Consider the following 13,715-nt stretch of genomic DNA (forward strand, 5'->3'; position numbering starts at 1 on the left):
AAGATACCAAAGGTTGTTGTGTTGTTGTTTTTTCTGCTGATGTTTTCTTGAAGCGCCACTTTTGAAAATGAATTATTCAGCATGGTAATGGGTCTATATTTGTTGTTGCTCATCTTGCCTCGTTGCACCTGCCTTTCTCCTGCTCTGTGGCCCGACGCCCCTCTCATATCCGTCTGCCTTCCTGGAGGCCCTGCTCTGACCCGCGGACGATGCTCCACTTTAATGAATGAAGTGGAGTCATTTAGCGCAGCTCTTAATGGCACATAAAGCCGTGCTGCGACCCTTGATTAATCAGGGAAAGTGTTTGGCCCTCACTCGCAGGGGTTGTCCTCAGCGGGCATACTGGTTTGATCACCGCAGTCTTTTGTGCGGGTCCCTTTCTGTTCGGACTGAAGTTGTCGAAAACCAAGGGGCAAAACAGCCAAGACTCGCTTCATCCACAGGTGGTTTGTTGTTTGATACTGCGAGATCAGCATTTTTAATGCTGGCGCATTTGAAGCTGTTCCCAGGTTTTGTCTGACACGTTTTTGCCTAAAGAACAACCAACGTCTCCATAATTTGGAACATCACTTCAAATGACTTCTACTGAGCGTATTTTACAAAGATTCCACCGCATATCGCAATATTTTACGTTTGAAGACTCGTGCTGAATATTCAGGAAGTCTTGTTTTCGAGTTGATGACGATGCCTGACGTGACGTCACGTCTGGAACGCCCCTGACCGAGAAAGTGACACACAATGCATTTTGGGTACTTTGTTTGGTCTGAAAACTTCGTATTGATCCGTGTTGATGGCGAAATTAGAAGGAAAATACATAAATAACGCGATGGTGAATCGTTGTGTGTTGCACCAAGACTACAATTTGATACGAGCTGACACAAATTCCCAGCAGACAAATCATCCCATTTCCAACGGACCTTGGGCGCCTTCTTGTGCATTTTCCGGGACGCTACACTGCAGTCCAGACGTGTCAAAATGACACAGAAGGACTTCTTCAATTGATTGCAAACATTTATGCCTTCTTCTTCAGAACTATTTGAATCATATTCATAACTGAATGAGTAACAAGAAAGCATATTCTCCGAATCTGAAGCCATTGTTTTGATTCTCGAGCAAGGCAAGACGTCCATGCGTGACGTCACAAACAAGGGGGTGGGACCTTCTGAAACTGAAACTTTCTGAGGTCATTTTCAAGTAGTTTTGGGACACTTTAAGTTATTTTTATTGGTGTTTTTCACTCGACTAAAAATATCAGCCTGCGTGTTTTGGGTATTTTAGATGCTATAAAACGTTTTTCTGATGTCAGTTAGGAAACAAAAAAATGGTGTCGGTTGTCCTTTAAGGGTAACTCCTGTTTAATTCATTGCATGGAAAATCCCAATGTCTTATTGTATGTAGACTTCTCATCATAACGTATTTTCAGATAATAATAATAATAATAATAATAATAATAATAATAATAATAATACAGTACATTTTAAGCGCCTTTCAAAGCTCTCAAGGACACTTTACAGTCACAGACAAGCATAGGTACTATACTAAATAAAATAGAATCACAAATAGAATGCAATAAATAAAATACAATTATAAATAGAAACAAGAGAGAGAGAGATACACAGAAAAGGCAATTGTAAATAGGTGGGTTTTGAGATGGGACATGAAAAGACACAAAAATAATTAATTAATTAAATAAAAGACACGAAGACAATTTCCTGGTGCTGCGTTTTACTAACTGATAGCAATTTATTTATTTATTTATTTATTTATTTATTTATTTTGGGCAGTTCAGCATTTGGCAGAGAATACTAAAAGTTTTTGAACATCCAAACCGAGATTCATTCGAGGACAAGGGCGTCAAACTCCTTTTTTTGCCACAGGCCACAGTGGACAGTACTTTCCTCTCGAGGGCTGTTATGAATTTGGGGAAACCATTCGAATGTTTCATCCGTGACCCCTGAAGGGAAAAGCCGAAAGGAAAAGAATTTGAATGTTTCATCCCCTCCACATATCACATATAGAACACACAACAAATTAATTAAGAAATAGTTTTCAAATTTGAAGTAAAAAATGACTATTATTATGGTTGACATATGACAAACTGAAATTTTGGTTCAGACTTTAGCAACCATCATGGAACTTCAGATCCTTGATTTGCTTTTGCGGGCCGAATAAAATAATGTGGCGAGCCGGATTTGGCCCCCGGGCCTCGACTTTGGCACTTGTTCTAGGATTACATGCTGCATTGTTCGAACTAACCTAAAATGCTACAAATTCCCAACCTGTACAAATATAATTGCCATACAAAGTGAAGGCCCAGGGGCCAGATCTGGCCTGCCATATGATTTGATTTGGTCCCTCAAAGCAAATTAAGCATGTCAACTTACCTAATGCTCGCTGAAGTCTGAACCAAAATTTCAAATTGTCATATCTAACTCAAAATAACAATGTTTGTACAAGGCATTGTTCTTGACTTCTGATTTCAAACCAAGTTATCCGTCAATTCGTTGTTCGATGTGTATTTAAGATGTGGAGGTGGTCAAACCAAAGTCACAGTCATAAAGGCCCTCTGAAGAAAGACCATAACAATCTCCACAACAAAAACGAGTTTGACACCCAATAGCACTAATGAGCATTTAGTTTTTCACTTTTTGTTTGACCAAATGAAGCCTAGTTTAGCCTTAGTGTTGAAGTAGAGTCGATGTTTGTGTTGAAGCATACAACGAGATCACAGCAGGGTATTAAATAAGCTGCAGCTTAATGCACAGTTCCAACATTTAAAATTCAAAGATGCTGAGCTCTCACTCTCAAATATTCATGTAATCAGCGAGACGCCTTCACCTCTGTACTCCTAATGTGGATTCTCTGGGTCTTTCCGATCGTCTCTCTCAGTGTGTCACATAGCAGTCCTATGAGACTCTCTATTACAGCCTAATGAAAAATGACCTTTGAGTTTCAACGTGTTTTATATGTTCCGTTGGATGGAGTCAAACTCGTGTTTTTGTGCAGACTTTGGTTATAAATATAAAAAATTCTTGAGTCAATGTCTTTGAAGTGATTTTACTAGCACGTCGGCCTCACAGTACTGATGTGTAGAGTTGGTTGTGCAATGTTCTCCCTGTTCCTGCGAGGGTTTTGTCCAGGTAGTTTGGATTCCTACCACAATCCAAAAATACGAAACACTCAAAATTGTCCCAAGGTGTGAGTGTGAATACAGTGATACCTTGGTTTACGAACCCCTTGGCTTACAAACTTTTCGGTTTACGAACGTTACATTTATGAACATTTTACCTTGGCATACAAACTTTAACTTGGCATACGAACTGTTTTCATACATGGAGCTACCTCGATGAGTGATGTGTCGTTAACGAAAGAGCCCGTTCTTCTAACAACAAAATGGCCGCCGACTGTTTTTGTCTTCTATTCCCTGCCCACAGACTTCGGTTAAAGCCACGTGATTGGTCAAGAATGCAGCAGTGAGGGGGGTGGTCTAAACATTAAAGAGACAGGCAGACGACAGTGAGAGATTTTCAACTTTGATGGTTCAAAGGCAGAGTGTAAACTGCAAGGTTAAAATATCCCATCAATCAGGCTTCACAAACAACCTGCACAAGCCATCTGTACACTTAATGCAAAAAGCTATCAACCAGCTAAACAGAACACAATTGATGAGGAACTAGATACAATTATCACAGAGAAAACACCGACAAGGGATCATTCCTCAAGATGGTGAAAGAAGAAGGTTACGTTCCTCATCAAGTGTTTAATGCTGAGGAAACCGGACACTCCATTCCATCAAGCCATCAACAACCATCACAAAGGTAAATAAAATGACTTTATTGTATAGTACAGTTTATTTCTTTAATTTTAATACCATAGCACATTTATTATACATAAAATAAGTTATATATTCTGTAGTTTTAAGGCTTAGAAAATTAGAAAGTAGAAAGTTATGTTTTATGAGGACCTGGGAACAGATTATTCTCATTTTAATGGTCTCCTATGGCAAATTATTTTTTGGGATACACACTTCGCCTTACACACTATGTCTGGGAACCAATTAAGTTCGTAAGCCAAGGTATCACTTTAATTGCTTCGGTGTGCCCTGCGATTGGCTGACAACCGGTTCATGGTGTCCCCCGCCAACTGCCGGAAGACAGTTGGGATAGGCTCCAGCACCACCGGTGACCATTGTGAGTTTGAAGCGATTAAGATAATGGGTAGTTGGATGGATGGGGAAATTTAATAACTGTCTGAACTGAAATAGGAACTGTCCCATTTCAAAAAGAAAACTAATTTCATGCTAAGCACTTACTTTTTTCAATGTTTAATGTACAAACAGCTCTAAAATTGCGACGATCCATTGCCTGTTGCGATCGTCCAACAATTTTCTGCAGTCAACCATAACTTGATAAATGTGGAGTCAAAGACAATTTATTGATGACGTAATTTATATTTTTTTCACATTGCGCTCTTTAATCCTCGATCCATCCATTTCCCGAGACCGCCGTATTCGGGCACAACGCGGAGGACACCCTGAATTGGTTGCCAGCCCATCGCAGGCTCTCCAATCATTTTTTTTATTTTTTTTTTTGCACATTTGCTTGTTTGCATGTCAAGACAAATTTCGAGGATAAGCATTCTTGAGGCCATTTTTTAAACGAAAAATCCAATCAATCAATCAATCAGTCAGTCAAAACTGCAATCAACCGGGTCGTGGCGGTGTTGCAAATTTCCCCATTGTGGGACTTTTAAAGGCCTTCTTATTGTATGAAAATCTTTCTTTTGGGTGAGACTTGATGCAAATTCTACGAGACACTTCCATTTCTTACCTTTATTTAAATAAAGTCACCTGCCTTTTCCCGTTGCCTGTTTTCTTTCCACAGTAGCTGCAGCAGGCAGGATAAGTGCCGGAACCAAATATGAATTTGATTAGATGTGAGTCACAATGTACATAAACACTTCACTATGAGAGAGATAAAGGTCAGGCAGGGAGTTTAAGGCCGGTTCACCTCCTCCAATTCTACCCGGTCACCTCTCACTCATGAAGACAAGGTGAAAGCGGTGGGTCCTTGACCTTGATTAAAGTTGTAATTAACGATAAGTGGTCCTCTTAAGTCGAATACAGGTTACCAGGCTGGAAGGATATGCAATACAAATGTGTAGTTTATCCAAAAACAAAAGCTTTAATTTAATGGGATTCTGTCGGAATTGAAGCAGCAGCCTTATTGTCATTACTAATGCGAAGTTTGTTCACGCTGACAGTTTGTTTAATAGCAAGAGCCAAAATTCTGTCACTTTATTACATCAAATGTGGAGCATTCTTAACCTTGAACAGTCCCCCCTTCCTCTAATCCTTAAAGCTTATCGAGGCTCTCTACTTTGACTGTCCATCAACCCTCTTCCATCTCGCAAAGAGCTTTTTATCAAGCCAACAAGTGGGAAATTAACAACGAGGGAGTAGCGTGAGCTAGGCTAACGTTCCCCAAGCCTTTTTTTACGTGTCTTTAAAGAAGCAGCAACGTGATCACGTTTGGTCGATATTAAATTCCAACAAAGTGTCCTTGTGTCTTGTTTTGCATCCTGCTTATCAGTACTACTCCAGCTCTGCCCAATGTTGCTCTGTGCTTAATAATAATAAAAAAGAGATAGGACTGAGGCAGAGAGAGGTGAGGTTGATGCCTGATTTATGTGTGCTTAGTTACCATGCATTTAAATCAAGTTGGAAGGTAGAGATGGAATTTACCCCTTCAATCTTTTTTTAATACTTGGCATGATCTCTTTCGTTGTTTCCTTTTCCTCTTTGTAAATACCTGTCTTCCATATACCCATCCTTTATGTAACACCACAACCATTTTTAAGGCGAAAGAAATTACTTGTATTGTCCTGTCTGAGTAATCAGTCAGGACAATACAAGTACAGTGAGACCTCAATTTACGAACTTCATTTGTTCCCAGACAGAGTGTCTAAGGCGAAAAGTGTGTATCTAAAAAAAAAAATCCCATAGGAAACCGTTAAAATGGGAATAATTCGTTCCCGGGTTTCCATAAAATATACTTTTCAACTAAATAAGCCTTAAAACTACACACAACATACCTTATTCTATGTACAATAAATGTGATATTGTATTGTAATGAAAGAAATACACTGCATTGTATCATAAAGTCACTTTATTTACATTTGTGATGTTTGTGACGATCCTAAGTTAAGGTGAGGTCTCACTGTAATCAGTGTAGCCGTAGGGAGTAGTCCTCTGCTCCCCCAACCTGAGTGCAGGGACCAATAATAGCAGAGTCTGGCACCGCCACATCTGGACAGTAGGGATATATATATATATATAGGGCCGAAACTTCCAGCAAAAGACTTTAGTTTGCTGACGAAGCCTCTTGGACAAGAAGCGAAACGTCTGACGCCTTCAAAGAAGTACAGATGACGGCTGAAGAAACCTTTTCATCGATGGACCACTCCTTTACAACTCAGAGCCTACACAGACGTATCGCTGCTAAAATCCAACACCAGTGTCTTGGTTTTTCCAGTGACCTGGCACCAATTTTGGTTCACAATCGCACAAAACCGGTCAAATTTGGTAAAAAAATGACAAAATCTGCGGGTGAAAGTCAGGAAATCACGTCATTTTCACCTACTGTGTATACTTTTAGACCAGGGTGTCAAAGTCCTATTTTGCCGCGCGCCACATTGTAGTTATGGTTTCCTCTCGGGGGCCGTTATAAATTTGGGGAAGCCATTAGAATGTTTAATCCCCTCTACATATTACATATAAAGCACACAACAAATTAATGAATAACTAGTTTTCATATTTGAAGTAAAAAAAATCATGACCGTTATGGTGGTTTATATGGGACAAATCGAAATTTTGGTCAGGACTTTATCAAGCATCATGGTATTTCACAAGCTTGATTTGCTTTCATGGCCCGAATAAAATGATGTGATGGGCCAGATTAGCCCCCCTGGCCTTGACTTTGACACATGCGGTGTAGTTCAATTGAAGTCTGGTCTGTACTGGGTGAAAAGCGGAGGGCACTAGAAGTGTTCCTTGTGGTGCCCCGGTACAGTATTGGTCAGTTTTTGAAGTCATCAGTAATCCTAACTGTGAGCTGATGGACCACCATTGTGAAAACTGGGCAATGAAAAGAATATTTTCTCCAAAGTGCTCCGAGCCTCCTTCAGGTGGTCCATTAATGTGTGAAGGAGGCGGATGATGGCCTCCTCCACACTGTTGCCAGGCTGATAAGTAATGTAATGACTAATTAATGTTCAGTCCATCCCTGCTTACTCTTTTAAACCCTTTGTCATAATCGATATTGCCCTGCATCCAAAACATTTACTTCCATTATTGTTTTTTTTTTGTTAAGACAAAAGAGATATAAAGAATGTATCCTTTTCCAATGGATGTTTCAATTGTAAAAAAAACAAAAACAAAGATCCGCACTTCCAAGTTGCACTTTTGCCATTCGACCACTACTGTATTATTTCATGATTTGTTTATTATTTGATTGGAATGACTTTATTTCAGTTGAATCTGCACTGCAATTGTTTTTCTTCCTCTATAATCGTTTTCCTGTTTCGGGACATTGTAATTTTAATTAACTTGGAATCCAATTACACCGCCAGACGTGAAAGGTTCATTGACATTGTTCATATTCTCAATTTGTTTAAAAATAAACCTGTCCTTGAAACAAGACCAAAAATGACTCACACCAAGTTGGATGTATTACTTTTCTTACGATTTCGTGTTATTTTGTCTTGGGGGTCTCATGTGATTTGTACTTTGTGTGATGGGATCGTGGCGCCATTGCAAATTGCATCGCGCAGCTTTCTCATGTTTTTACTAATAAAAATGTACACGAGTATCACACTATGTGACTTATCACCCTTATGCTTTATGTGCAGGTTAGCGTTGTACGTGTACGAGTACCTGCTGCATGTAGGAGCCCAGAAGTCAGCACAGACTTTCCTCTCAGAGGTAAGTCACCAGGACGCTGTGCATGTTAATGTCGTACATGTTGACAACATTCTGACAAATCAGTCTGACCCTTGTGTGCTGTGTCCGGTAAGCGTAACAGCTGATTGAATTAGCCAGGGCAGAAAGTGCTGATCCAAGGCGTTGGCAGCATCAGATAAGCTTTTTTTAACACTTGCGTTGCATATAGCGGAACCCGAGCCAGAAAGCGTTAGGCATGCTTTCATTTTTCTATGACGTCATTCACTGATCTCCTCAAAAGCTTAATTTTTCCTTTGTGGTTATTTTTCATCCTTCCTCCCTGACATATCTCTCCTACTATTACTCTTCCTCCAATGGAAGAGGGTTGAAGTGAATAGGTGATAAGGTGAAAGGGGGGCGTGGTTAGGGGAGGTAGTAGATTCTGGAGGCTTTGCCTAAATAACAGTAAATGACCATTTTAGAGGTCTGTGAATCGAGACTTGTGGGAAGACAACAAAGAGATGGAATATGGAAACGGTTACATCACCGCTGGCACTGATTTGACTTTTACGTGTGCGCGCATGCACAAAAAACACGCGCCGTCTTCGCTCTTCCCTCCCCGCGTATGGAACATGAAAATGATAGGTGGTGTCATTTGTGGGAATGCATTAGCTAAGCGTGCAACAAGTGTAAACACAGTACTGTATTCAACTAGCACACGAGTTCAGCCATATTTTATTGGCTATCTGCCACTTCAGGAAGTCCATATATACTATATTTTCTGGTGTATAAGGCACATTGGAATATAAGGTGCACCCCCAATGAATGGTGCATTTTCAAACTTTTTCTATATATAAGGCGCACCTTCAATGAATGAAAAATATTTTCAAAATATAATCTATAAATATATAAATGTTTTCCAAATATAAGGCACACCACATTATAAAGAGCTACAGTCGAGGCTGGGGTTGCGCAAAACTTCTACAGGGGAAAATGGAGTCAGTTGCAAGACCTGTTGTGGATCAATCTTACTTCACATATAAGGTAATCAAATGTAAATTTCACCACTGTGAGATGAATAAAGGTACATCCAATCCAATCAAATCCAATATAAGGTGCACCTGGGTATAAGCCGCAGGGTCATCTTTTGAAGAAAATCAAATTCGGGTGTGCCTTACACACCAGAAACTGTCCACGTTTCCCCAAAATATGGGTGTGCTAATTTTTGCAATTATGAGAGAAAAGTTACTGTTTGATCAAGAAAAAGGAACATACAATTTTAAAATGCTGTGAAAAAAAGTGAGCATTTCTGCAATAAGTGGAAATTCAATCAGGATCGCAATATGTGTGATGTGATGTAATATGATTCAGGGGGATTACAATAATAGAATAAGAAAAAGAAAACCTTTAATTGTCTCACAATGGAGAAATTCCCAATTTATAGCCGCTAATTTATGACAAGAAGAACAGAATATAGAAGCTGCCCCGGAAAAAAAAAAGATTACATTCGAGATTTCAAGAGCATCTGCTTCACGGAGCGCCTTGTCGTCATTTCAAATTTTAATGAACAAATGTAAAAATGCTATTGACTTCAAATATATATCTCTCCAATATAATACTTTTTGATACAGATACAGTATATAGTTTTGTAAAGTGGAAAATATTAATTTGATGAACTCATTCACTGCCAGACGTGCAAAAAGGTGTCCACTCCAGAGCCAGGGTTTTTGTTATTTTCAATCAAATTCCAGGACCCACACAATATTGAGTTTTAGGACTACATAAACATTCAATGCGGTGTTTTAAACCTTAGACTCCCTTCTTTCATCAGAAAAAAAGAGTTAATTCCTAACTCATATGGGTCTGGAGTAATATGAGGTGTAAGTGGGGCTGGCTGTACAAAAGTTAAATGCTTCCCCCTCGTGGAAGGTAAAAAACATTGCAAGAGATCTGACCAACGCGTTATCGGCACCCTCCGCAAGAAAAAAACAAAACCCGAACAAATTAGGGAATGGCGCTACACGTAGTATTTTCAATTCTCGAATAAATTCAGGAATGGCAGTGAATTAGTTAAATACCATGTACTCAGATGTTTTTTTGTTGTTGACGTCTCCAGAAAATGGCTTTCAAAATTTAGATTTGTGTTGACATTTTGACCCTTTCCCCAAATTGCATTTAAATTCTGAATTGCGTGAATGCAATGGTTTGCAATGTTCTAATTTCATTTCATAGTGGTTCGATCAAAGACTGAATAGATTTAACTTTTAAAGGACAACCGACGCCTCCAAACAAGTTGCGTCCATAATTTGTAAAATCATTTCAAATGACTTCTACTGTGCGTATTTTACAAAGATTCCACCGCATATCGCTATATTTTACATTTTAAGAATCACACTGAACATTCAGGAAGTCTTGTTTTCGAGTTGATGACGATACCTACCGTAATGTCACGGTAGGTATTGTCACTGACCGAGAAAGCGACACACAATGCATTTTGGGTACTTTGTTTCGCCTGAAAACGTCGCGTTGATCCGTGTTGATGGAGAAATTAGAAGGAAAACACATAAATAACGCGATGGTGAATCATTGTGTGTTGCACCGAACAACTATTTGATACTAGTTGACACAAATTCCCAGCAGACAAATCAGCCCATTTCCAACGGAGCTTAGGCGCCATCTTGTGGATTTTCTGGGACGCTACATTGGAGTCCTGATGGCTCGAATTGATACGCAAGTACTTCTTTAATCGATTACAAACATTTATGCTTTCCTCTTCAGAACTATTTGAATCATATCAATAACAAGAAAGTATCTTCTCCGAATCTGAACTCGGTGAGCCCATTGTTTTGATTCTAGAGCAAGGCAAAGACGTCCTGGCGTGACGTCACAAACAAGCTTCTGAAACTCGCAATTTCCGGGGTCATTTTGAAGTAGTTTTGGGACACTTTAAGTAATTTTTATTGGTGTTTTGCATTTGACTAAAAATATCAGGCTGCATGTTTTAGGTATTTTAAATGCTAAAAAACATTTTTCCGATGTTAGTTAGGAAACAATAAAATTGTGTCGGTTGTCCTTTAATAATTGGCTGTTTAATATTTTTCCCCGACAAGCGCATTTCCACCACAGACAGTATTATAAATCAACGGATTTGAGCGGCACATGACTCGAATCCTTTATTTCCATTTGAGTAACTTGTCGCCGCACTACATACCACACGAATGTTGCCCGTCAACAAACGTCTCCGCTTGAGCTGTCGAAACATGCAAAGCAAGCGAGACACTTCCTTCCTCACTCCCTCACCAATGAGCTTCAAAAGCAAAGCATTCCTTCCAAAGACTGTGTGACCTGCATGTGAGGTCAGGACAGTCTGACTAAAAAAATTGCAACGTTCCACTGTTTCCTGTTATCTATCTTGCGTCTGGCAAAATAGATGACTCGGTCTACTTTTATCCAGACTAAAAGTTTAGATCATTTAGAAAGCACCAAGACAAATCAGGGTGCCAGGAATCGACCGATATTGTGATGATGACGATGACGATGACGATGATGATGATGATGATGATGATGATGATGATGATGATGATGATGATGATGATGCAGACTTTTAGTGTGTGTGGGTGTCTTTATATGCACGGTGTGTGAGCATCTATCAAGCTCAAGTATACGAGTTGACGTCATTGCCGTGTTAGTCAATGACCTTCACCGAGTCAGTGCATACATGACCGTATATCCCCCTGTGATTTGTGTGTCTGAACTCCCTCTGCACCCTACTGACATTGCCATGGACTTTTCAACAGACACCAATAAATCCTCTCTCGCGGATTTATTAGTTACATTTTCCGTACCTAAACAATAGACACAAAAACATGCTCTGAAAGTACTTGGTTTTGTTTTTAATTCTGTTTTGTTTTGTTGTTATTTGGCAAAGACAACAATCCCGGATTAACTCTAACGTGCTTGTTTGTTTTTATTTGTGTGTTTTTCTTCTTCCAATGTAAAGATGAGAAGGAAAGCTAATAATGTGTTCTACTTCATATTCAGGTGGTAGAATTCTCCTTTCTGTAGGATCATTTAAGCAGTTAGAATTCTCCTTTCTGTAGGATCATTTAAGCAGTTGGAAAATTGAAAAAGCAGTCATTTCTTGGGGAAACTTCATTCCTCTGCAAAGAGGAATGAAGATTAGGAGATTTAAGAAGGATTGGTAAATAATAGGATGTGTGTTTGGGGGTGTTTAAATGTGCTTCTCAGGCTGGTACATGTCTATTACCTCATTTCATCCCAACACACCCTCAGGTTGTTGTGAATAGATGGAGTTTGCAGACAAAAACTGACCTATCCACTTAAGATCTCTATCTCTCTCTGTCTCTCTCTCTCTTTCTCTCTGTGTCTGTCTGTCTCTGTGTCTCTGTGTCTGTCTCTGTGGCTCTCTCTGTGTCTCTTTGTCCATCTCTCTCTGTCTCTCTCTGTCTCCGTCTCTCTCTGTCTCCATCTCTCTCTCTGTTTCTGTCTCTCTGTCTCTGTCTTTCTCTCTCTTTCTCTCTTTGCCTCTCTGTCTGTCTGTCTGTCTGTCTGTCTGTCTGTCTGCTGTCTGTCGGTCTGTCTGTCTGTCTCAGTCTCTCTGTCGCTCTCTTTGTCTCTGTCTCTCTCTGTCTCACTCTGTCTCTCTCTCTCTGTCTGTCTCTCTCTCTGCATCTGTCTGTCTCTGTCAGTCCCTCTGTCTCTGTCTCTCTCTTTCTCTCTTTCTTTCTTTCTTTCTTTCTTTCTTTCTTTCTTTCTTTCTTTCTTTCTTTCTTTCTTTTTTTTAGCAAAAGAGTGCAACATGACAGACTGTAACATTGTGTCTGGTAGCTTTTTTTTCTTTTCAATGTTCACTAAAACAACTTGCTCTGTTTCCCCCTTTTTTAGATCCGATGGGAGAAGAACATCACATTAGGCGAACCTCCCGGGTTTCTCCACTCTTGGTGGTGGTAAGTTATTGTCTAACGTCTCATCAACCAAACACCCAAGGTGGGTGCGTCGGTAATTTTTTTTTGGTCCTTCATTCGACATTCGCTATTCGCCACCTGTCCATCAATGTCTGTTCCATCATTACGTCAAGCCTATCTAATCTGTCGTTGACAGTCCGTCACTTTGTCATTCTTCCTATGGGGACCGGTGAAATATGAACAGGACAAATCTTTGATGAGGATTTAGCACCAACAAGTCACCAGATTGCGATGTTCCTGGATTCTTACACTGAATTAAGATGTTCTACGTGGAAGAAATATCTTATTGTATTTATGTGACGAATGTCGAACTGGAAAATAAGCTAAAATGGGAAGTGCTGTGTGTTGCAGTGTTTTCTGGGATCTGTACTGCGCAGCCCCTGAGAGAAGAGACACATGTGACCATTCCAGTGAGGCCAAGGCCTTCCATGACTACGTGAGTAGACATTCTCAAAGCATGACTTTTACTCTGTCATCGTTATTTTTACTCCTTATGGTGCCACATTACCTGGAGGGGGGGATAAAAAATGATGTTTTACTTCATTTTGTCGAGGTGGTGATGGCGGGTGCGGATCCCAAGAAGCAGGCAGGAGTGAGTAGGAGGTTGTTTGACAAATTGCATTAAATTAAAGGTCAGCAGTAACAAAATGTAAAACATCCAAATGATCTGAATGGAAAAAATACAAAGTAGCAAAAGAAAACCAAGTGTAAAAGTCCGCCAAGGTTAAACAAACACGTACACGATGCATGCAGCAAACAAGCAGCAAACAACCAATGAACCGGCACCGGAT

The 13,715-nt window shown here is 39.8% G+C and overlaps 2 protein-coding genes across 2 annotated transcripts in view; both read left to right on the top strand.

Annotated features, from left to right (window-relative positions):
* Positions 1–13,715, top strand: part of LOC148899157 (ladderlectin-like) — a 256,335-nt gene that overhangs the window by 89,194 nt on the left and 153,426 nt on the right. The window lies entirely within an intron of this gene.
* ssbp2a (single stranded DNA binding protein 2a) overlaps positions 1–13,715 on the top strand; it is a 76,776-nt gene that overhangs the window by 28,821 nt on the left and 34,240 nt on the right. Inside the window, exons 2-4 of the mRNA XM_088994224.1 lie at positions 7,909–7,981; positions 12,845–12,906; positions 13,276–13,360. Of these exons, the coding sequence (XP_088850350.1) occupies positions 7,909–7,981; positions 12,845–12,906; positions 13,276–13,360 (220 nt within the window). The remainder of the gene's footprint in view (positions 1–7,908; positions 7,982–12,844; positions 12,907–13,275; positions 13,361–13,715) is intronic.

This window comes from Hippocampus bargibanti, linkage group LG04 (genome assembly GCF_051943395.1).
Source record: "Hippocampus bargibanti isolate YZ-2025 linkage group LG04, ASM5194339v1, whole genome shotgun sequence".
Taxonomy (NCBI): domain Eukaryota; kingdom Metazoa; phylum Chordata; class Actinopteri; order Syngnathiformes; family Syngnathidae; genus Hippocampus; species Hippocampus bargibanti.